At 43.3% G+C, this 24,760-nt stretch overlaps 1 protein-coding gene across 1 annotated transcript in view; it reads right to left on the bottom strand.

Moving 5' to 3' along the window:
• Window positions 1–15,533: 15,533 nt before the first annotated feature.
• PPP1R14C (protein phosphatase 1 regulatory inhibitor subunit 14C) overlaps window positions 15,534–24,760 on the bottom strand; it is a 91,217-nt gene continuing 81,990 nt past the window's right edge. Inside the window, exon 4 of the mRNA XM_070376855.1 lies at window positions 15,534–17,135. Coding sequence (XP_070232956.1) covers window positions 17,061–17,135 — 75 coding nt within the window. The 3' untranslated portion in view covers window positions 15,534–17,060. The remainder of the gene's footprint in view (window positions 17,136–24,760) is intronic.

Below are 24,760 nucleotides of genomic sequence, written 5' to 3'. Positions count from 1 at the left end.
TGACCTTCATATAAGAATGTGGAGCTCAAAGCAAAAGAGTCTTAGGAAGATGCACAAATAATAAAGGAAATTATAGCTAACATTTACTGGCTATTTCTACGTGCCAGGCACTGAATTCAGCCCTTCACATGCATTAATTCATTTAATTTGTGCATTAACTCATTTAATTTGCACAACAACCTTATGTAGTAGACACAGTCATCACCCCTATTTTTCAAATGAGGAAGTCAGTCAGAAAGGTTTAGTTATTTGCCTAAGGCTGCACAGCTAGTAGGTGGGAATTCTGTGAATTTCAATCATTGACAGTCAGGCTCCAGAGCACACTCTAATGGCTAGAAAGACGTGGAAGCCACCAGTTTTATAAGATATGGTTAACCCAGGGCCCTCCTGGTGGTCACATGGTTTTATGACACACATGCAGGGGGCATGGGTTTTATCCCTAGTCTGGGAAGTAAGATACCATACGCCCTGCAGTGCAGCCAAAAAAAAAAAAAAGATATGGTTAATTCCATCATCGGCATCTCTGAGATAATGAGGAAGTTTCACGTATATCCCTCGAGTCCATATTCACTGATGGCCTCTCATGGCTACCCGTCATTCCAGGCACTGGGAAAGCAAAGCTGAACTGATGCAGACCCTGCCTGCAGGGGGTGCAGGCCATAGAACACAGGTTAGGGCACATATCTTCAGTCTTATTTTCATTTCTCTGCTAACTCTTGGTTCTGCCCACCACAGAATTGAGACTTATCCTAGGAAAGATTTTTATCATAAAGCTGTGATGTTTAATTTTATGTTTCAGCTTGGCTGGACTATGGTGTGAAGTGAAGCGAAGTGAAACTCGCTCAGTCGTGTCTGACTCTTTGCGACTGTATAGTCCATGGAATTCTCCAGGCCAGAATATTGGAGTGGGTAGCCTTTCCCTTCTCCAGGGAATTTTCCCAACCCAGAGATCAAACCCAGGTCTCCCACATTGCAGGCAGATGCTTTACCAACTGAGCTATCAGGGAAGCCCCAGACTATGGTACTCAGTCATTTCATCAAACAGTAATCTAGATGCTGCTGAGAAGGTATTTTGTAGATGTGCATATTTTTTTCAAGCGGTTGATAGTAAAAAAGGAGATTAAGCTTGATAATGTAGGTGGGCCTCATTCACTCAGCTCAAGGCTTCAAGAACAAAAACTCAAGTTTCCCAGAGAAGAGAAATTCTGCCTCAAAACTGCACCATCAACTCTTATCTGAGTTCTGAACTTCCAGTCTGCTCAACAGATTTTTGAAGGTATCAGTTCCTGTAATCATATAAGACAATCCTTAAGATAATAAAATGATAATATTAATAAATAATAATATCATAATATATAATTCTGCAACCTAATATTTTTAAAATATACAATTATATTAAAATAGTGTACACACATAAATACACACATACGCATTTGTATGTGTATACGCAAATGTGTGTATGTATGTGTGTATTCTATTGGTTCTGTTTCTCTGAAGAACCATGAGGGAATAATAGTCTCATTAAAAATCACGAGATTAAAGGTTGAAGATTTGGGTCTGAGTCCCAGATCCATCATGTACCAGCTCTGGAAACTTCAGAAATTTCTGGAAGGGCTAAAAATTATCTTCAGAAATTCTCTTCAAGCTTTAAATTCCTTATTTATAAAATGAAAAAAATTTTTAATATTTGAATAAACTTTGCTTCACCTGCTTCCTAGAGATGTGTCGAATGACACAGATTAAAAACTGTTTTGAAACAAAATGCCAAACCAGTGTCAGTTATTACATTCCAAGGGCATAATTCTTACATGTATAGGTGACTATTTCTTTTTCTTTCCGACTTTGCACAACTGGCCTCAAAGTGGGACAGTAAAAAGACATGCTGGGAATCAGAGGGAATGAATGGAGACAGAGCTGACTGGAGGTCACGGTGAGTCGGTGCCAGAAGGTGATCAATACACACCGTGGGGCATCCTTGCTGGGGGTGCAGGGAGGACAGAGGCAGGCAGGGCCTGCACGTACTGTTGGCATGGAGACAGAGGAAGGAGGTATTTTCCATTAGCCCTGCAATCTTCTTAGGAGACACATGACCAGGAAAATCAGCAGGCAGAGTGACTGCTCAGAGTTGTGCAGTGAAACTGCCCTCTGAAGCTTCAGCATCTGGGGTCCAGAGGTCCCTGAGTCCTAGCTGAGCAGGCCCCTGTGATATGAGAGGTGGAGAGGGAGCCCCCCTGACCCTATACAGGGTCTGGAATAAGCCTTCAGAAGCATTGAGCCTTTGGCTGGGTTAGGAGTGATATCCCTTGGAAGGGGAGCCTTCTGGTGGGTTAGACATGGGGAAAGGCATGAGAGATGGGGTGCAAGGTGCCAGGGAACCCAGCAAGGGTATCAAGAGAGGAGCACACTATTTGCTGTATTCAGAAAGGTGTAGACAAGCTAGCCACCCAACAGCACCCTCCTCACTGTGTCCAGGACGCCCTGAAGTTACTTCTCTGTCTACACAACAAGGATGCCATGCTGCTGGTTTGGCTGAGTTTCCCTGGAAGCCCCCGGTGACTCCACCTGCTTCAGCCTCATATATTACAGAGTGCTCAGCAGTAACCCTCTCTGGTGTTTGGGGGGCAGTCTCCATCCACCACTTCTCTATACACCTCTTTAAGCCAATGATCCCAAAAGCCAAATGACACCACACCTGTAGGGCCACAGGGCCACTATTTCCCTGGTCTTTGGGGGTTTATCCAGGCCAACAAATTATTTCTGAGAATGAAATGTTTTCATCTCAAATCCAACAGAACCAACCCATTCTGCTAATATTGTAGCTCTAACTTAAAATGGTGTCAAGTGTGACTGGTGTGAACTTGTTTGATGCCCTGCAGCCTGTGGTCTGGAATTTCTCCATTTTCTCAAAGCTCCTTACCATACACTTTTCATGACAAATATTGATTTTTGTATTCAGCCCTCAGGATGTGTCATATTTTTCTTTTGTATTTTCAAGACTGTTCTCTGTTAGTGTTTTCTTTGTCTTCCAGAACATTATCACCATTCCCCATATGTTTTCTCCCCTAGATAATCATAAAAATTAAAAGCCTTCATTAGCACGCACCATGACGATGCCAAGTTTTCTAAGCACATTTATGGCTTTGCGTCCAATGAACACTGTTTTCTCCCCTTGTCCCCAAGCTGCACCTGTTCTGAGGCTGTAGTTCTAGAGGTGGAAAGCATTTCCACTGTTCCCACAGTTCACCACCTGCCCCAGCCACACACCGGTTTTCAGAAGTGGGATAAAGCTCAGTCTGTAAGAACTTTATAGAGGAAGAGCGACTCTGGCACTCTGCTCCTCCAAAGTAAACCTCTGAGTTCAAGCAAGAAGTTCCCACAGAAATGATAAATCATGCAACACATAACCATACTGGAGGGAAGGAAGGAGGAAGAAAGTCATAGACTATCAGAGAGACAGAGGAGGTGACAGATTTTATGACATTCCAAAGTCATCTCAGAGCATTTAACAGTATCTAATAGGTTTATGGTGGAGAAGGCAATGGCACCCCACTCCAGTACTCTTGCCTGGAAAATCCCATGGACGGAGGACCCTGGTAGGCTGCAGTTCATGGGGTCACTAAGAGTCGGACACGACTGAACAACTTCACTTTGACTTTTCACTTTCATGCATTGGAGGAAGAAATGGCAACCCACTCCAGTGTTCTTGCCTGGAGAATCCCATGGACAGAGGAGCCTGGTGGGCTGCCATCTATGGGGTCGAACAGAGTTGGACACAACTGAAGCGACTTAGCAGCAGCAGCAGCAGCAACAGGTTTACGGACATAGGTAGCCTCATCTCAATGGTACTCAGAATAGGGTCAGGCACAGGATAGTGGACCAAATCTGCCAGCATACTGTAGACAGCCCTCAAATTAAGAATGATTTTTATATTTTTTAGAGGATTGTGAAGACGGTGGGCTGGAGGGAATTGACAGGGCCTGTCAAGAGCTTTGTCACCACAAAGCTGAAACTATTTATGATCTGGCCTTTTACAGGAAAAGTTTGGTCTGGAGTTTCCCAGACTTGCCTGATCACCTTGATTCACTTGTGAAGACTGTCACGCACACAGATCCCCTGGAATGATGAGTCCATCACAGCATTGTTCATAACTGCTGCAAGTCAGAGCCTAAACATCCACCCGGGAGAGAATGGGCACACCTCCTTTAGAGTAAATGAAGTGACCAAATTATTAATATTTACACAGGAAATTCTCACACGTGAAAAACACGTTGAAGACAGATACATAGAATATGATGCTATTTACATGAAGTTTTTAATGTAGTATTATTTATGGATCCTTCATAAGTAGTGAATGTACGAAGACATACATGGCAAGGATACACGCCAAAGTCAGGTTCATAGTTACCACTGTAGAGAGAGGGATCAGCAGAGGGGCATAAGAGGGCTTCGATTTATCTATGTTTCACATCTTAAGCTTAATGGCTTGTAGATATCACAGGTGATAAATATATACAGATATTTACACAGACATAGATAAATACAAGTATAAAACATTTCAATATTCTTCCTTGGATTTTTTTGTACATTATAAATATTTTGTTATAATGATTTCTTTTTAAAATTACTGCTCAGTAATTTATAGCTCTTAATAGATATTCAATACAGTGCAGAAGAAGACTCTTGAGAGCCATTTGGACTGCAAAGAGATCCAACCTGTCAATCCTAAAGGAAATCAACCCTGAATATTCATTGGAAGGATGGATGCTGAAACTGAAGCTCCAATCCATTGGCCACCTGATGCCAAGAGCCAGCTCATTGGAAAAGACCCTGATGCTGGGAAAGATTGAAGGCAAAAGAAGAGGGCGGCAGAGGATGAGAGGGTTAGATAGCATCACTGACTCAATGGACATGAACCTGAGCAAACTCCGGGAGACAGTGAGGGACAGGGAAGCCTGGCATGCTGCAGCCTGGTGTGCTGCGGGTCACAAAGAGTCAGTCAGACACGATTTAGTGACGGAACAACAGCAACAACAATAGATATTCCAGGAAGCTGAAGTATTTAAGGGTCAATATGTGGATCACATGAAAGAAAGTGCACATTTTCTGTTCCCTTTTCTTTTTAGATTAATTAATTGAATGATGATTTAAAATATCAACTGAGTTTTTCTAATCATTTTAGGGTGCAATGTCAGCTGGGTGGATGCTCGATTAAGAAGGCTCCTCCACTTTGGTTTTTCTGGCTGAAGGAGGGAGCACTGCTTCCATAAGTTTCTTTCTGAAAGTAACAAGGAATTCTAGTCAATATCTTGATTAAATACATGGGTAGGTGGAGGCTAATTCTGGGAAGAGCAGGGAATAAAAGTCAGTAGGATAGCAATAGGCAGGGGGTGGTGGTTTAAGAGACAAAGCTGGCTGTGGCCTTAGCTGGGCTCAGAACAAAGACACGCTGGGAGAGAAAAAGAATGCAGCCTGAGGCAGCCAAGGAAGAAATCCTACAGATGCTGCTTCCAGACACAATGAAACAGATTGGAGCTGTCAGCGCACCGTGAGACCTGCAAACAAAACCTGGAGGCTGGGAGGAAGAATTCTGCTAATTGGAGTGGATAATTTAAGAGGTGAACACAGCACAAAGCCCTAGAGGGACTGATGCAGGTTTAATTAAAGATGATTTTCCATAACCTTGTCCTTGATTTAAAAAACACTGGCCCCTAGAAACACTGGGGAAAAAAAAAGAAAATGTGTGCCTTGTTAGATGGATTTCACCTTCTTTGAGCCTTAGCTATGGAGGGCCATTTTCCCATACATAATTTTGCCCCACTGGGATGACTGCTGGATATAGGGTACTGACCCAAAGGCTATCTCCACCCCCAGTCAGGTATGACCCCAAGAAGAAGTGATACAAACACATTTCAGTACTAATGAGGACAAAATGTAATACACAGACAGCAAGGATCAACCCAAAGTTCTCTCAGTTCCTCCAAGCTTCTAACTACGGAACTGGAAAACCTGGGGAACCCTGGGGTTCATATCCTTGTCCCCCACAGGTAGGTGCTCCAGCCTTGCCCCTGAAGACTCTTGATGGTGGCCTCACAGACTTAAGCTGTGCTGTCAACTCCACTGACTTCCCCCGGCTTCACCCTTGTTGTTGAACCTTGTGGTTGGTAACAGATGGAGAAGGAAGAGAGAGGAGGAAAAAGCAAGGGCCCTAAGGGTAGTGATCATCATTTTTGAAACTGAGAATGAGCAAGACAGATATTCTAAGTAATGACATGCATGTAATAGTAATAAGGTGCTGGGTGAGATGTAAGATGTGAGAGTTGGACCATAAAAAAGGCTGTGCACTGAAGAATTGATGCTTCTAAGCTGTGGTCCTGGAGAAGACTCTTAAGGGTCCCCTGGACAGCAAGGAGATCAAACCAATCAAGCTTCCAGTAGATGTTAATGCTGTGGCCGACCTTTAACGTTTATTGCTCATTTCTACTCTGCAAGATAGTTAGGGCAAATATTCTTAATTTTAAGAGGAAGAGATGGAAGCCCAGACAGAATCACTTGCCCAAAGACACCAGGCTGGGTTCTGACAGATCCAAGTGCTTTTTCACTCTACCAACCTCCTAAGGCCCACGTGGGGCCCTCGGTGGACTTTATCACAGTGAAGGCCATACCTGTCCCATCCACCCCTTTGCAAACTTATCCAAGGCCCCTCTGATAATTTTCTGAGCTTTACCTTTCTCTACAATATTTGCACCACATTAAACATTCTGTGGACAAAATATTCAGATCCACGTGCCAGAATCACAGACTGCTTCACCTAGTGCCAAGGCAGGGCCTGCCTCGATACATATTTAGTTTTGCTATTTTAGCATTTTTAATGACAAGAGATGCCCTTACTTTGTTTGGTGATGATTTAGTCACTCAGTGGTGTCCAACTCTTTGCAACCCATGGACTATAGCCTGCCAGGCTCCTCTGTCCATGGGATTTCCCAGGCAAGAATATTGCAGTGGGTTGACATTTCCTCCTCCAAGGGATCTTCTCGACCCAGGGATTGAACCCAGGTCTTCTGCAAAGCAGGCAGATTCTCTACTGATTGAGCCACCAGGTAAGTACTTTGTTTGAGGAGCCCTATATCACAGTAGGGGCCAAAAGACATGCTGGTCCATACTTGACCAAAACAAAGATGATTAAAGCTTAAGATCCCAGGAGTATGTGCTGGTTAACTTGAAGGAGAATGAATGCCTGACTGTGGGGCCTCTGATAAATTGGTAGGGGGGTTGCTGTGTGGAGGAGGACAGGGGCCCAGGGGCCTCGCTATGGCTGCTGAAGCCTCTTCTAGAGGGTGTGTGCTAACCCCACCCCTGTTAGTAACCCAAGCTTGTTTCCTATAAGATTCTTATAAAATCAGCAGCACAGCACTAAGGGAGCTGTATTCAATATCTTGTGAATAACCATAATAGAAAAGAATTTTTAAAAGAATATATATATATGACTGAATCACTTTGCTGTATAGCAGAAATTAACTCAACATTGTAAATCAACTATGTGTGTGTGCTTGGTTGCTCAGTCATGCCCAACTCTTTGCAACCCCATAAACTATAGCCCCCCCAGGCTCTTTTGTCCATGGAATTCTCCAGGCAAGAATAACTGAGTGGGTTGCCATTCCCTTCTCCAGGGAATCTTCCCCACTCAGGGATCAAACCCAGGTCTCCTGCACTGCAGGCAGATTCTTTATTATCTGAGCCACCAGGGAAGCCCCACATCAGCGGCACTACAGCTGGACTTCAGAACCACCATTTAAAGTGAAAGGAGAGACGAGAGGCCACAGCAGCATTATTGTGAAAACCTGAACCGTGGTGTGATGGGCAAGCTCCACCCACTTTCCTAAGGAGATGATCCCCTCTGACAGCTACAGGCAATTTAAAAGCTCTTGTGAAGCCTTGGGTGGAAAACCAACACAACTTCCAGACTCAGCCAATCCCATATAAGCATTTGAAGGGTCAGTCCTAAAGCATCCAAGGCAGACATTAACACTTTCCCAGTGACCCATAAATAGCCACCAAGGACTTTTCAAGAAACCCTGACAACACAAATATAATGACTCTTTAGTAATGAGGTTAGTATCTGAGGGAGTTGACTGGATTGATGCTTGGTTATAATCTTAAGAGCTCTTAGCTTCTGCTTGTTTTCCTCTGGGCGATCATCGCTGAATGGACGTTCTGTCTGATATTTGTTGTTGGCAATAAAATGGGAATTTCAATTCTTAAAGGGTTTCTGCCTTCAGGGTCTGGAGCGCATTAGAAATGTTGCTTTGTCTGGTTCATCCTGTACACGAATGAGTCATTCTTGATCTCGGGAGGTGGAAGGGTGAGCAACTACTTAAACAGGGGGCACGTTCTGTTCTGAAATGTGCATCCTGCTTGCAGAGTGGCTTTACGAAGCATCTTTCGTGTTTACTCCACAGAAAGATTGTAAATTAGGAAGCAACACTTTGGATTAAATGAGACTCATGATAAAACATGAGGAAGAACAATTAAAGATTGACTTCCTCCTAGAAATTATAAAATATTTTATGGAATTTAAATTCCCAGGGCATGTACTGCTGAGGCAAGGGGCATTGGCTACTGAAGCAGACCTGTGAAGCTGAGCCTGTTGGAGGTGAATCTACGTCAAAAACGTGTGATCCTCAGAACCTATGGGTGGAATTCATCCCAAAAAAGCAGAAGAGGAAAGGGACATGGAGCTCACCTCCTGAATAAATCAGTATATGTGCGTGGCGGGGCGCAGGACCATCCCCAGCGGCTTCCCTGCTGGGCAGGTTGCTGTTTGCTCTGGGAGCAGCATCTCAGGGAGAAGCTAATATTCACAGAAGCAATTCAGCAAGCGGAACCTCTGAGGATGAGGTGGGAGAGACGGAAACCAGGGAATCAGGGAGGGCTGGGGCCCAGGAGGGGAGGCTGGGCTTGCCCAGCTCTTCTGGAACACCCAGCAACCCTGGCTTCCAATGGGACTATGGCCTCCAGAGCCTGTTTCTTCACCTGTTCTAGGGATGGACACTGTGGGAACCTGACGAGAGCCTAGACCCTCTCCTGCCCGAAACGTTCCCACCTCTCTGCTCTTCCCTCTCGGAAGCAATTTATGTCTCTCCTTTACAGCACTCTCTCTCTGTTGCTCTGTGTGTGTCTCTATCTCTGTCTGATCTCTTGCTTTCTCTCTTACAAAGTTTCAGAGGTTTTGAAGACTCCCCTTAAGGCCACATGAGCTGTAGCTTTAAGAACTCCTAGCTTAAAGATGAGACTTTCCTGGTGGCTCAAAGGTAAAGAACCTGCCTGCCAATGCAGGAGACATAAGACACATGGGTTCGATCCCTGGGTCAGGAAGATCCCCTGGAGGAGGGCATGGCAACCCACTCCAGTATCCTTGCCTGAAGAACCCCATGGACAGAGGAGCCTGGCGGGCTACGGTGCATGGGGCCACAAAGAATCCCGACACGACTGAAGTGACTTAGCACAAGCACAAGCTTAAAGAGATAGGCAGGGCACTCTCAGCTCTGAAAGGAGCATGTGGGACTTCCCTGGTGGTCTGGTGGTTAAGCCTCCACACTTTCAATGCAGGGGCTGCTGATTTGGTCCCTGGTCAGGGAACTAAATTTCCACATGCCATGCAGCATAGCCAAAAAGTAAAAATTTTTAAAAATGAAAAAGGGAGCACATGTTTGAAACACAATAAGATTAAAAACTATATAAATATATATATATATATTTTTAAGCAATTTGGGAGGTTTTGTTCAACTCCTCACCTATCATTAATTTCAGAAAGAGATGATTCTCTAAGCCTACACTATAGATTATGCATTTTGGTGCTCCATGTTGGGGTTACAGCCAAAAAGAGTGAGGTGCTAAATGCTATAAAAATATTTTTTTAAATTAAGATACTTTGCCTTATTTGTCTCCTAATCCATAGCTATCAGAAAGGGGGTTTGAGTCACTAATGACCTCCTTTACAAATCTAATCCATACCAGGAGTAATTTCCTACTACTAATAGGAGGAAAACCAACCTGCAAAATCACTTACCCTCAAGCAACTTGTGACCCCAAGGGGTATGATGTGTTAACGCTTTATATGGATCACTTTGCGATCTGGGAGCACCAGAAATTCATTCCATGAGCTTGCTTTCCTATTTTGTTGTTCAGGGACCACTGGATTGACTGTGATACTGCAAATAAAGTTTACAGTCACTAAACTGCTTTTGGAGTTTAATTGAGGATGTCAAGGTAGCATGTGATAAACTACCACTCATATTATTTAAGTACCTATTTTAAAGAGAAAGATTCAAGACAAGTACTGCCATCTGCCTGTCTTCTCAGCTTCACTCTAGAGTGTCGTTTTTCCGTAAATTTGCTATGTCTCTCTTCCATCAGCCCATTTTCCCTTATCTCTACCACATCGCATCCTCCTTCTGTTGCTAACAAGGAGAGAGAGAGAAAAAATAGCTTTTGTGAAAGTAAAAGTAAATTCTGCCAACAAAGAATCATTTCCAGACATGACATCTCTCTAAAGAAAATTTCTGACTCTCTATAATTGAAAACGATGGATCAAATTAGGGTCTAAACAAAAGAAAGTATCTACTAGTTACACAAATGATGCAAATCATACTTAAAGAGACCAGGAAGACTGATCATTGCCAAGACTTGGGCGGGGTATGAGATTTGACCCTATTTCCAAGTTGAAAAGTTAGCCTGCCTGAGAGCCAGGAATACATCAAAGACCCAATACTCCCAGGTCAGAGAGAAAGGACAGCTTATTATTCACAAGAACAGTAGCTAGAGCAGCAGCATTTTGGAATGATGATTTTGAAAGTCCCAATTCACACAGGGGGTTGCAAAGAAGGTTGAGTGACAACTGCCTTGCAAAGGGTTGCACTATAGGAGAAAGAACTCTGAACTTAGGGAACCCGTATCTTTTATAATAGGCAGTAAAGGAGATCCAACCAGTCCATTCTGAAGGAGACCAGCCCTGGGATTTCTTTGGAAGGAATGATGCTAAAGCTGAAACTCCAGTACTTTGGCCACCTCATGCAAAGAGTTGACTCATTGGAAAAGACTCTGATGCTGGGAGGGATTGGGGGCAGGAGGAGAAGGGGACGACAGAGGATGAGATGGCTGGATGGTATCACTGACTCGATGGACGTGAGTCTCAGTGAACTCCGGGAGTTGGTCATGGACAGGGAGGCCTGGTGTGAGTCACAAAGAGTCGGACACGACTGAGCGACTGATCTGATCTGATCTGATCTGAAGCTCACTTATTTTTTTGCTCCAGAGGAAGAAGCAATCTCTATCCTCCAACACAGTTTGCTGCACACACAATCATACTTGAAAACACGTGTCCACCCCTAAGGCAATGTCTGGCCACAAACACGCAGAAACACTGGAGACCCGTATATAATTGTCTCCCAACAAGGATAACACTAAATTTGTGTGCATATGTGTGTCTGTAAAATGTGACCAAGTCAACATAGCACAAACACTTTTTTAAACCCCCATATACTTGATAGGACTTTCTACCTCTAGAATCCACCAGAACAAGGTGAACCCAAACCCAGCAAGGTCATTTAATACACCTTACTTTGAAGAGCCTGAGGCTGAAGGAAATATGTACCAGAGATAAAGCTGGTCTTATTTATCCAATGGACCCAACAAAGCATCAGAAGACCAGATCTCCAAGGCCTAGTTTGCAGTTGTTGTTGTAACAGTACTCCACTGAGATGCTCATCCAGTGTTCTGTGGTGGGAACACCCACACAGCCCAGAGGAGTAGAGAACAATTCAGTCTTATACAAGCCATTCATTCCCAGGTGCACGATGCCATGGTGGCATCAGAACACTGAAGAAGTGAAGCATTTCCAGCCCTGGTGTCTGAGTCCGGGAGGAGGGGATCTCCAGGAAGTCTGGATCTTTCTTGCTCACAGAAGACTGGGAGAATCCACCTGATTTTCACAAGCAAATTACATACACCCGGCTGGTTACATCCCAAACTTCATAGAGAATGTCACCAGCTCTCAGTAATAACTCCAGGATCCTTTGGGTTGAAATAAATTCAAAGAAGAAGAAAACAGCAGTGGGGAGAATCACCAGAACACCTATCTCTGTTCAATCTGAAATCAGCTTTCCCAAAGTTCCAATACCAAATAAATACACTGAGTTCTTTGTGTGTTTTTAGACCAGAGACAAGGGGCCCGCCCACCCACAGTACTTCTCCCCACCCAAGACATCTTAGGCTATTTCTGCCATCAAAGTGTCCTCAGGTTAGTGCCCAAAGCAGGGGTGAAAGGATGTGGGTGAGGGGATGGTAGGAAGCTCCCCAAAGTGTTGGCACTCAAGGAAGATCCCTGAGAAGCAGAGGGAATCCACAGAAGCTTTAACTCAGAAGCAGAAGCGTGATGCAAGTGCAGGAGTGTCACTCAGCAGTCACACGAAGGGCTGGCTCTGAGCCTGGGCATCTCGCTGAGCAACACTGGAGGGACAGGAATAAGAACAAGCCCCGTGCTTACAGGCCGGGCGTGGAGCAGCACCCAGAGCAATACTAGGCACCAAGGAAAACACATGGCTCCCACTCTGATCATGGAAAGGGATGAGATCACCTCCCAGACGCTGTCCCACCTGTGTCTCCAGGTGGGGGCCTGGTGCCTGCCTGGCAATCTCTTGGCGTTGACCCCTTCAGCCTGTACCCCTTGGTGTGGCTCGCACAGAGCTCATGTTCCCAGCCACTTCGTCTTCTTAGAAAGAACCAGAAATAATGACTTATTCATCTACCATTGATCAACTGATTTCTGCATAGCACACAGCCTTTCATGGAGACTTTAATTTTGTAAATGAAAATCAAACATCTGTGTGTAACAAGAGCTGGAAACCACATCACCCTGGGCTGCTCTTTCTCCTAAATTTGCTTTCTCAGGAAACTGAAGAAAGGGTGCTCTGTACTTTGCTGCCAAGGCCAAATCCAGGAGCTTTTTGTTAGGGTAGAAAACAAGAAGAGCCCGGAATAGGCTGTGCCACAGCTCCAGAGCAGGCAGGGCCCCGGGTTCTCCAGTAGAAAATAAAATGCCACAGCTCCAGAGCAGGTTGGGCCCCAGGTTCTCCAGTAGAAAATAAAATGAGAAATAGTGTGCTCACATCATGGCTGCCACCTATCACAACAGCACAAGCTGATGACCTGCCGTCAGACGTGGGCATTGGGTTATATAAGAATGGCCAGTGGCCCAGGCACTCAATCTGGGGACCTTAAAAAATGCCTAAGCTCTGCTTCTACCTACAGATGGAGAGGACCATGAGGAGGCCAAGGACCCCTCCAACCACAGAGCCTCCCCACCCCACCCACCAGCTCAGGGGCCCAGCTCACTGTAGATGCAGTGAGATACTCTGATAGATGCAGATGCAGGGGCCCTACTCCTGTGTTTGGGACTGAATATCCCCCTGTAAGAGACAGGTAAGCCTAAAGGGCTTGAATCTCAGCTCTATAACTGTGTGATCTCGGGTAAGCTGCTTACCTTTTCTGAGTTGATTTTTTCTCACCTGTAAAATGAGAATAGCGATCCACCCCATTATATTAATGTCAGACAAAATGAGATAAGGCAGATAAACACTTAACACAGTGATCAAGAAGTGGGAGCCACTATTATGATTGCTGTAAATGGACACCACTCCGTTTAAACGTGGATTTCCAGGTGTTCAAGCAATCACTGAGCCAGAAATTGGTTCCTTTGAAGTCATTCCCCAAGTGCTGACCCTTAATTGCTCTCCAGCAGAAAATAAAATGAGAAATAGTTAGCGTGCTCACATCATGGCTGCCACCTGTCATAACAGCACAAGCTGATACCCTACTGTCAAACGTGGGCATTGGGCTACACAAGAATGACCAGTGGCCCGGGGTACTCAACTTGGGGACCTTAAAAATGCCTAACCTCTGCTCCTACCTACAGATTCCGATTAAGTTGGTCAGGACTAGGGTCTAGGCATCAGCTGCTTTAAAGCTTCGGGGGTGATTCAAACATACACTCGGGTCTAATATGCACTCTCCAAGGTGGGAAGGAGTCAGTTTTCCCAAAGAATCATTTATCATATTTATTCAATTGGCAAACACATATTGATCCCTCTGATTGGTCAAGCACAGAACCAGGGGCCTGATTTATAAGACCCAGTTCCAACCTCAAGAATCCTAGAGTCTAACAGATGAGATAACAGGTGAATAGTCAGTAGTAATAGTGGAAACATGTCACTAGGCTGTACACACCCTTAGGAAGGGTCCAACCCAGCTCTCCAGATACAGCCTGTTGGTGGAGAGGGTGTACCAGACCCAGGCAATAGTTTTTGCAAAACTTCTGAGGAAAAAAAATACAGAGAACATTTCAGACACCCCAAGGAATTCAGTAGGACCAGACATCAGTCCGAAAGGCCAAAAGAGAAGGCTGGAGAGGTAGGAACCAATTCCTTGTAGAGAAGTCAGAGGGGTTTGGGTTTTAGGTAGGGGAGTGGAGTGGTCAGAGCTGTTTTGGGGAAAGATTATTCTGATTACTGGGTAGAAAACAGATCAGAGGGACATTAAGACAGAACACAGGGAAGTCAATTCCAAGATAGTTGTAGCAATCACTGCAAGATTTCACTGGGACAGATTTAAGCAGTATTAGCAGAGGAAAAGCTTGGTGACTATGGATGCATTGGGACCCGGATGGGGAGGCAAGGAGGAGGTCCCAGCTTGTGGCTTGAGTGCTCCAGGGAGTCAGGTGATGCCAGGCCAAGAGCAAGGTGGCGGGGGGTGGGGAGGGGGCAGGAAGTATGTGATGTGACAGGCCTCAGAGGCCTTCAAAGGAAAAGTTCAAAGGAAAAAATTATAACCTGGGCTGGTCAAACCTACCAGAATTCCTGCAAGTTCTGATTTTTGTGTACTCATAGAGTGTAAGGCATTCTAACAATAATTGGAATATCTGATTAATCTGAAATCTTGAGAATATACACCAGATGGGCAAAAGGGAGTTTGAATTAAATGAAAGACGCATGGCCTGGGGGAGTGCTGGAGTAGAAGGCAGGCAGAGCCAAGGGCACAGAGTTATTTTCTGTTTCCTGCTCAAGCGGGGAGTCTGTTCCAGCTCCCCTCCTTTCACCACCTGATCTGAAGATGCCTCAGGTGAGGTCCAGGATCAAATGAACAAAAGACCTGAAAATGAAAAGCTAGCTGGTGCTTGGTACCGTTGTCTGTGGCTTCTCAGGTGGCTCAGTTGTAAAGAACCCACCTGCCAATGCAGGAGGCGTGGGTAAGATCCCTGGGTCTGATCCCTGGGTCAGGAAGATCCCCTGGAGGAGGGCAAGGCAACCCACTCCAGTATTCTTGCCTGGAAAATCCCATGGACGGAGAAGCCTGGAGGGCTTCAGTCTATGGGGTCGCAGAGTCGGACACAACTGAGCATATGTGCACACACCCTTGTCTTCAGAGCATCTGACAAAGTAAAATCATCACACCCATGCTGTTTCGCAAGGCAAACGTGTAAGCAGAGTTGTAAGCAGCTTCGTTTATTCGAGTAAATAGCTTGTAAATAAATCATTGGTAAACATTACAAAATTAAATACATTTTCAAAAGCTTGCCAGTGTACATAAAATTCACAAACATAGTTCTTTTAAAAAATAAAATATGTTCAGAGCACCCTTGATATAAAATGCCTGACCCCTGTCCTCTGACAGGGCCACCTAGAGACACCTTACAGTAGGGAGGGGGGTTTCTATGGGAGGCAGTGGGGGCTTCCTGGAGGACACCAAGAGTTTCTACTCTGACCTTTGACCCCACCCACATCCAGCTGCATTTTGATCCTTCTCCAAGGAGCCGGTATAGAACTGAGAGGGGCTCAGCAGGTGCCCCAGGCTCAGCTCCAAGCAAAGGGATCGGATCAGGGTGCACAATTAGGGCCAGAGTCCTCACCATAAGCCACTGAGAGAAGCCAGAAAGGAAATCTCTACCACACTTCCAAACCAGCCAATGCTCCTGCATCGACTTTCTCCAGAGGAGCTGAGGTTTTCTCAGTTGTACACCCGCTCATCGCTCAGCTCACCCAATCTGGTCTGATGCCCTCCAGGCACAGAAATGCCCAGATCTACTTCTAAGGAGGAAGATATAATCTGCTCACTTCCTTATGACCTGCTTTCATGGAGAGAGAATAATATATGGTATTTGGTAGAAAGCACAGAATGAATTGCTACACGGTGCTTTCTGGTTCCACGGCCAAACACCCCTCAGACAGTATGAACATTTCTAGAGAAATTTGAATAGTCATTCAAAGAAACGGTTCAGAAAACTTTAAAATACCACAAATGAGGCAATAAGTACATGACCTGGCAAAGCATCCCAATTAACAGAATAATACAAAGTCCATAAATTAAGCCCTTGACCAACTCCACATTGTCATAGTGTAGCTCATTAAAATAACGGATACGCTGAGTTCTTTTCACTTTGGTGTAGAAAGTGAACATTGGCGGTCTCCAGCACTCACATGAAGAAGACCTAGTGGCCTCTTGAAAACACACATGCCATGACCTCCAATTAAAGGATGACCACAAGTTTATTCCATCCGTGTGAAATAAAACTCACATCCACATTTTAACTTAGTTGCCTGTAGATATATACAAGTACAAGAAATTCGACCTTTGTGTCAAATGTACAACTCAAGAAAAAAGTATTACCAAACTAGCTGTAAGAAAACCATCATCCCTGTATCATTAGGTCCTTAACATCTGGTTTCTCCAAGAAGATGCTGCCTGGTCCAGCCCCTCCTTGCGTGTCTGCCTGATTTGATGCTCTCTGGTTGGGCTGAAGCCAGAGTCTGTGATATCTTTGCTATTAAAATATTACACCAACCAAACCTTTAAAAACCAAAAAAGGAACACTCTTGAATAAATGTCTAATAGATACCACCCCTCCCCACCCCCAAAAAAGTTGCTCATAAGGACAACAGTTCTTTATGAAAAGTCTTCGTGAAGTCCAAATTCCTTCCTGGGTCTCCAGCAGAGTTCCACCTGGGCTGGAATTATACAGCCTTCTTCTGTGGGGGGCTCAACTTCCGCATGCCTCTTATCCGAGAGAGCAGCTCCTTAATGAACTCCTAAAAGAGATCAGAAGAAGTTATTATGAGAGAGTCACACTATTCAAATAAGGGTTTAAAATCTGCTTGAAGTCACTGAGGTCAACTGCAGCTAACCTTAATTGATGAGCTTGGTTGGGTGTGTTAACCCAACTGGCACAGTATAGGACATTTTTAAACAAATGAAGATACTTAAGCTTCTCACCATCCTGCCTTCTCACTGCTGTACTCTCTTTAAAGAGCAAACCAAGCTGCCTTCACTCATTGACATTATCTACTTGGCCCCTGAAGGCCTATGTGGTTTAGATCAATGCTTCGCAAACTTCACGAAATCTTTAACACTTGCTTAAACTCACCAGGGAAATGTGTGGATTCTGAAGGAATAAGTCTGGTTGGGGCTGAATATTTTGCATTTCCAACTGGCTACCAAATGATGCCAGCGTTAGTCTCTGAACCTTACTTGAAATAGCTAAACTAGACCCGTGGTTTTCAAACTTGAGTGCACATCAAATCACAGGTGGGAAGGAGGGCTTATTAAATACATTCCAGAGTGCTGAGCCCACTGCCCCAGAGTTTCTGATTCAGTAGATATAGGCTGTGGCCTGAGAACTTGCATTTCTGACAAGCTTCCAGGTGACACCTATGCTTCTGGTCTCAGGATCTTAATGAGAACCATGGGTCTAGATCGTAATAGAAGTCTCTTGACTTTTTTGGACTGCAAATCACAGTTTGAAAAGAAAAACAAGACACACTGATATTTACAATCCAGTACATACAAAAATTCAACATTCAGAAAACGAAGATCATGGCATCTGGTCCCATCACTTCATGGGAAATAGATGGGGAAACAGTGGAAACAGTGTCAGACTTTATTTTTTTGGGCTCCAAAATCACTGCAGATGGTGACTGCAGCCATGAAATTAAAAGACGCTTACTCCTTGGAAGGAAAGTTATGACCAACCTAGACAGCATATTCAAAAGCAGAGATATTACTTTGCCAACAAAGGTTCATCTAGTCAAGGCTATGGTTTTTCCTGTGGTCATGTATGGGTGTGAGAGTTGGACTGTGAAGAAGGCTGAGCGCCGAAGAATTGATGCTTTAGAACTGTGGTGTTGGAGAAGACTCTTGAGAGTCCCTTGGACTGCAAGGAGATCCAACCAGTCCATTCTGAAGGAGATCAGCCCTGGGATTTCTTTGAAAGGAATGATGCTAAAGCTGAAACTCCAGTACTTTGGCCACCTGATGCGAAGAGTTGACTCATTGGAAAAGACTCTGATACTGGGAGGGATTGGGGGCAAGAGGAGAATAGGATGACAGAGGATGTGATGGCTGGATGGCATCACTGACTCGATGGACATGAGTCTGAGTGAACTCCGGGAGTTGGTGATGGACAGGGAGGCCTGGTGTGCTGTGATTCACGGGGTCGCAGAGTCAGACATGACTGAGCGACTGATCTGATCTGACATACAAAAATACATCTGAAATAAAAACTTAAAGAATGAACACTTACTGTATTCCACACACTCTTTTTTATTTCACTCTAATTTCATTCAAAACATAATACTGGGGAAGACCCACTAAAATGATGTTGTGACTATTCATGGATCAGAACCAAATAGTTCTCACTTTAAGCCATTAGCAATCTTTTGTTGTTGCCTCATGTATTAAAGTTTCTGCCTACTAAATTGGAGAAGGCAATGGCAACCCACTCCAGTACTCTTGCCTGGAAAATCCCATGGATAGAGGGGCCTGGTAGGCTGCAGTCCATGGGGTTGCTAGGAGTTGGAAAGGACTGAACGACTTCACTTTCAGTTTTCACTTTCATGCATTAGAGAAGAAAATGGCAACCCACTCCAGTGTTCTTGCCTGGAGAATCCCAGGGATGGGGACCCTGGTGGGCTGCCGTCTATGGGGTCACACAGAGTCGGATACGACTGAAGCGACTTAGCAGCAGCAGCAGCAACCTACTAAATAAGTTGCATTTATTAGATAATAATTACTTTGTCTTCCTTTTTTAGATTTGTTGAAACAAAGCTGACAGCCAATCAGACTTTCTGATCAGCAAGGGACAGCCAGTGAGTGACAGAACTGTGCACAGCAGGGACATCCCGGAGCAAAAACGTGAAGGAGACTTCCTTTCCTTTAAGACCTCTGAAAAACAGCTCTCAGACAATCACGCATCAATTACAACCTCCAGCCATAGCTCCCAGACTAAATAGTCCCTGTGCTTCTATCCAGCTCTAAAACATAATATGCTTAAACACTTAATATATGATGAGCTGCCATGATTTCTTTTTTAATAATCTTTTTGCTAATATGAAAGTTACATATGCTTTTTCTAGAAAACTTAGAAAATATAAACCAACCACAATTACTCCTCAGAACGAACCACTATTAACATATTTTCTTCTATGGAAATTATTTTTACCCAATTAAGATTATACTATATAAATATATCCTGTATTTGCACTTAGCATTGTGTGTGTGTGTTAGTCACTCAGTCATGTCAACTCTTTGTGACCCCACGGACTCTGACTCCAGCCCGCTCCTTTGTCCATGGAATTCTCCAGGTAAGAATACTGGAGTGGGTAGCCATTCCCTTCTCCAGGGGATCTTCCCAACCCAGGGATCGAACCCAGGTCTCCTGCATTGCAGGCAGATTCTTTATTATCTGAGCCACCAGGAAAGCCCACACTTAGCAGCATGTCAAGTCTTTCCCCCAAAACATTAAATAGTCTTTTTAAAAATTGATCTTAATGGTTATACAGTCCTTTATTATATGGATGTTCTACAATCTGTTTCATTCCTCCATCACTGGATATTTGGTTGGTTTCTGGCTTTTCAAAAGTATAAACAATGCCACAATTAACATCTTTGTGTATAAATCTCTGTATACAATTTGGATTATTCCCTTTGGAGAGCTATTCTATAGTAGGTCAAAGGACATAAACATTTTAATCACCACCATTTCTGAACTTGGACAGAAAACATAAATATGGGTATGACTAGCACTTACCTAAATGGCTTTCAACTAAAAACAAAAACAAACGAAAAACCCTAAAACTCTTGTGATCTACACATAGTTATAGCAACTTAGTACACAGAGATGCAAGACTGAAACAAAAGCTTCACGTAAAAATACAACTCTGACTATGCGTAAGATATTTTCTATTCTATTCTATTCAGAAAAAAATACAGATCAAGATCACTTAATGGTTACCACGCATAGTCTGTAAACACAGGGAGCTAGACCAAGGTTATTCAATACATTAACCCCTAACCACATGTGGCTATTTCAATTTAAACTAATTAAAACAAAAATTAAAATTCACTTCCTTGGTCACACAAGCCACGTTTCAAATACTCAGTTGCCATATATAATATGTTAAACTAGCTAATGGTTTTCATATTGAACAGCAGGATTTTTCCATCATCTCAGAAAATTCTATTGAACTGCTCAAGATGACAAGACTTGGAATCACAAAACTAGATGCAAAAACCTTGAAGAAAAGTGCAAATAGAGAGGAAAAAAAGGCCAAAGACCAAGGGCAGAGGCCCTCTAACAAGTGAGATCTGGCAAAGGCTTGGAGCCAGCAAAGGAGACTGAAAAAGAAGGACCAATGAAATTAGGGGAAACTCAAGAAAATGTTCTGTTTTTTTTTTTAATTAAAAAAAAATTGAAGTTTAGTTGATTTACAATATTGCAAAGAAAGTGCATGGTTAAGAAGCCAAAGGAAGGAATTACAGATAAGAGATTAAGTCAAAGACAAAGCTATTGAATTAGGCAAGAAAGGGGCCATTGTGTCCTGGAGGAGAGAAATTTTAATAGAATGGTTGGGATGGAAGCTCTTAACACTGAAAGGACCCCAGGGCCTTTTTTTGTAAACAGCTTCACTAAAATATAATTGATATGCTACAAAATACACATAGTTGAAGTATACAACTACTATGAGCATACTATCCGCACAATGAATATAATAGACATATCTAATACCTCCAGCTGATTTTTCATTTTCCTTGTAATCCTCCCTTCCTACCCCTATTCCTCCTGCCCCAGGGAAACACTGATCTGTTTTCTGTCATTCTAGATTCATTTGCATTTTCTAGAGTTTTCTATAAATACAATTATAACACTCTATACTTTTTAGTCTGGCTTCTGTAGCTCAGCAAAACTATTTTGAGGTTCAGTCATACTGCTGCATGTATTAATAATTTATTCCTACTTTGTTGCCAATTGGCATATCACTTTAGAGAAGTATCACAGTTTGTTTACCTAGTCACCTGTTGACGGAAATTTGAGTTATTCCCACTTTGGGGCTATTACGGATAAAGTTGCTTAAAAACATAAATGTTAGAGAGAGTATGGAGAAAAAGGAATCCCCTTGTACTGTTGGTGGGAGTGTAAACTGATACAGCCAGTGTGGAGAACAGTATGGAGATTTCTTCAAAAACTAGGAGTAAAACCACCATGTTATCCAACAATACCACTACTAGGCATATACCCTGAGGAAGCCATAACTGAAAAACAGACACATGCACCCCCAGTGTTCGCTGCAGCACTCTTTACTATAGCTAGGCCATGGAGGCAACCTAGATGTTCATCAATAGATGAATGGATAAAGAAGTTTTGGTACATATATACAATGAAATATTACCCAGTCATAAAAAGGAACGCATTTGAGTCAGCTCTGATGGAGTGGATGAACCTAGAGCCTATTATATAGAGTGAAGTAAGTCAGAAAGAGAAAAACAAATACTGTACATTAACAAATACATATGGACTCTGGAAAGATGGTACTGATGAATGTATTTGCAGAGCAGCAGTGGTGATGCAGACATAGAGATCAGACTTACGGACATGGTGGGGGAAGGAGAGGGAGGGATGAATTGAGAGAGTAACATTGAAACACTGCAGTCCCTTGAACGGCAAGGAGATTCAACCAGTCCATCTTAAAGGAGATCAGTCCTGAATATTCATTGGAAAGACTGATGCTGAAGCTGAAGCTCCAATACTTTGGCCATCTGATGCGAAGAACTGACTCATAGGAAAAGATCCTGATGCTGGGAAAGATTGAGGGCAGAAGGAGAAGGGGATGACAGAGGATGAGATGGTTGGATGGCATCACCGACTTGATGGACATGAGTTTGAGTAAGCTCCAGGAGTTGGTGATGGACAGGGAAGCCTGGAGTGCTGCAGTCCATGGGGTTGCAAAGAGCTGGACACGATTAAGCGACTGAACTGAACTGGACACTGAACGTATGCACCATCATATGTAAAATAGACAGCCGGTGAGGATTTGCTGTGTGATACTGGGAGTTCAAATCCATGCTCTGCGACAGCCTGGAGGGGTAGGAGGGGGTGGGAGGTGGAAGGGGAGCTTCAAGAGGGAGGGGACATACGTATACCTATGGCTGATTCATGTTGCTGTATGGCAGAAATTAACACAATATTGTAAAGCAATTAAAAAAATAGAAAACTACACAAATCATAAAAAAAAGTTACTAAAAACATCATGTACAAGTCTTTGTATGAAATATGCTTCCTCTTATTTTGGGTTAATGCCTAGGAGTATAACAGCTGAGGCATCGATCTATTTATGTGTCTATCCTTACACCAATAAGGAAAGTGTAGATTTTTATAATAAGTCTGAAAATTAGGTAATGTTAATCAGCCACATTTATTAATCTTTTTCAAAACTATTATAGGTCTTTTAAATTTCCTTAATAATTTTAGAATTGTTTTGCTTGTAAATGCCTATCAATGAAAACTGGCTGGGTTTTCATTGAGACTGCATTAAATCTATAGATCAATTTGGAGATAACTGACATCTTAACAATAATAAATCTTCTCACCCATGAAAATGGTATATCTCTGTACCCATTCAAGTCTTGTTTAAGCAACATTTTTGGTTTTCAGTGTACAAATATTACACATCTTCTGTCAGATTTATTCCTAAGTATTTAATATTATTGATGTTATTGTGAGTGGTGTGGTTTATTTCAATTTTGATTGTTGCTAGTATATAGAAATACAATAGATTTTTATACATTTATCTTGTAACCTGCAAATTTGCTGAACTCATTATTTCTGGTAACTTTTGGGTACACTATTGGATTTTCTACATGGACAATCATGCTGTCTGTTAATAAAGACAGCCTAAGTGAATAGCAGAAGAGGGAATAAATATGTTACAGTATATTGTAATATAATAACGTTATTGCCTTCTTTGAGAAAGACCCATGTTTGCAGTGCTTACATTCACTTGAGACTCCAAATAACTTGATTTGGGGGAGAAGAGGAGCTTCACCTAATTTCTTTGCAGTTCAGTTCAGTTCAGTTCAGTCGCTCAGTCGCTCAGTCGTGTCTGACTCTTTGCAACCCCATGAATCACAGCACGCTAAGCCTCCCTGTCCATCACCAACTCCCGGAGTTCACTCAGACTCACGTCCATCGAGTCAGTGATGCCATCCAGCCATCACATCCTCTGTCATCCCCTTCTCCTCTTGCCCCCAATCCTTCCCAGCATCAGAGTCTTTTCCAATGAGTCAACTCTTCACATCAGGTGGCCAAAGTACTGGAGTTTCACCTTGAGCATCATTCCTTCCAAGGAAATCCCAGGGCTGATCTCCTTCAGAATGGTCTGGTTGGATCTCCTTGCAGTCCAAGGGACTCTCAAGAATCTTCTCTAACACCACAGTTCTAAAGCATCAATTCTTCGGCGCTCAGCCTTCTTCACAGTCCAACTCTCACATCCATACGTGACCACAGGAAAAACCATAGCCTTGACTAGATGAACCTTTGTTGGCAAAGTAATGTCTCTGCTTTTGAATATGCTGTCTAGGTTGGTCATAACTTTCCTTTCAAGGAGTAAGCCTCTTTTAATTTCATGGCTGCAGTCACCATCTGCAGTGATTTTGGAGCCCCCAAAAATAAAGGCTGACACTGTTTCCCCATCTATTTCCCATGAAGTGATGGGACCAGATGCCATGATCTTCATTTTCTGAATGTTGAGCTTTAAGCCAACTTTTTCACTCTCCACTTTCACTTTCATCAAGAGGTTTTTTAGTTCCTCTTCACTTTCTGCCATAAGGGTGCTGTCATCTGCATATCTGAGGTTATTGATATTTCTCCCAGCAATCTTGATTCCAGCTTGTGTTTCTTCCAGCCCAGCATTTCTCATGATGTACTCTGCATAGAAGTTAAATAAGCAGGGTGACAATATACAGCCTTGATGGACTCCTTTTCCTGTTTGGAACCAGTCTGTTGTTCCATGTCCAGTTCTAACTGTTGCTTCCTGACCGGCATACAAATTTCTCAAGAGGCAGATCAGGTGGTCTGGTATTTTCATCTCTTGAAGAATTTTCCACAGTTTATTGTGATCCACACAGTCAAAGGCTTTGGCATAGTCAATAAAGCAGAAATAGATGTTTTTCTGGAACTCTCTTGCTTTTTTCATGATCCAGTGGATGTTGGCAATTGGATCTCTGGTTCCTCTGCCTTTTCTAAAACCAGCTTGAACATCAGGAAGTTCATGGTTCACGTATTGCTGAAGCCTGGCTTGGAGAATTTTGAGCATTACTTTACTAGTGTGTGAGATGAGTGCAATTGTGCGGTAGTTTGAGCATTCTTTGGCATTGCCTTTCT

This window comes from Bos mutus, chromosome 9 (assembly GCF_027580195.1).
Source record: "Bos mutus isolate GX-2022 chromosome 9, NWIPB_WYAK_1.1, whole genome shotgun sequence".
NCBI classification, from domain to species: domain Eukaryota; kingdom Metazoa; phylum Chordata; class Mammalia; order Artiodactyla; family Bovidae; genus Bos; species Bos mutus.
This window is presented reverse-complemented; position numbering and strand designations above follow the sequence as displayed.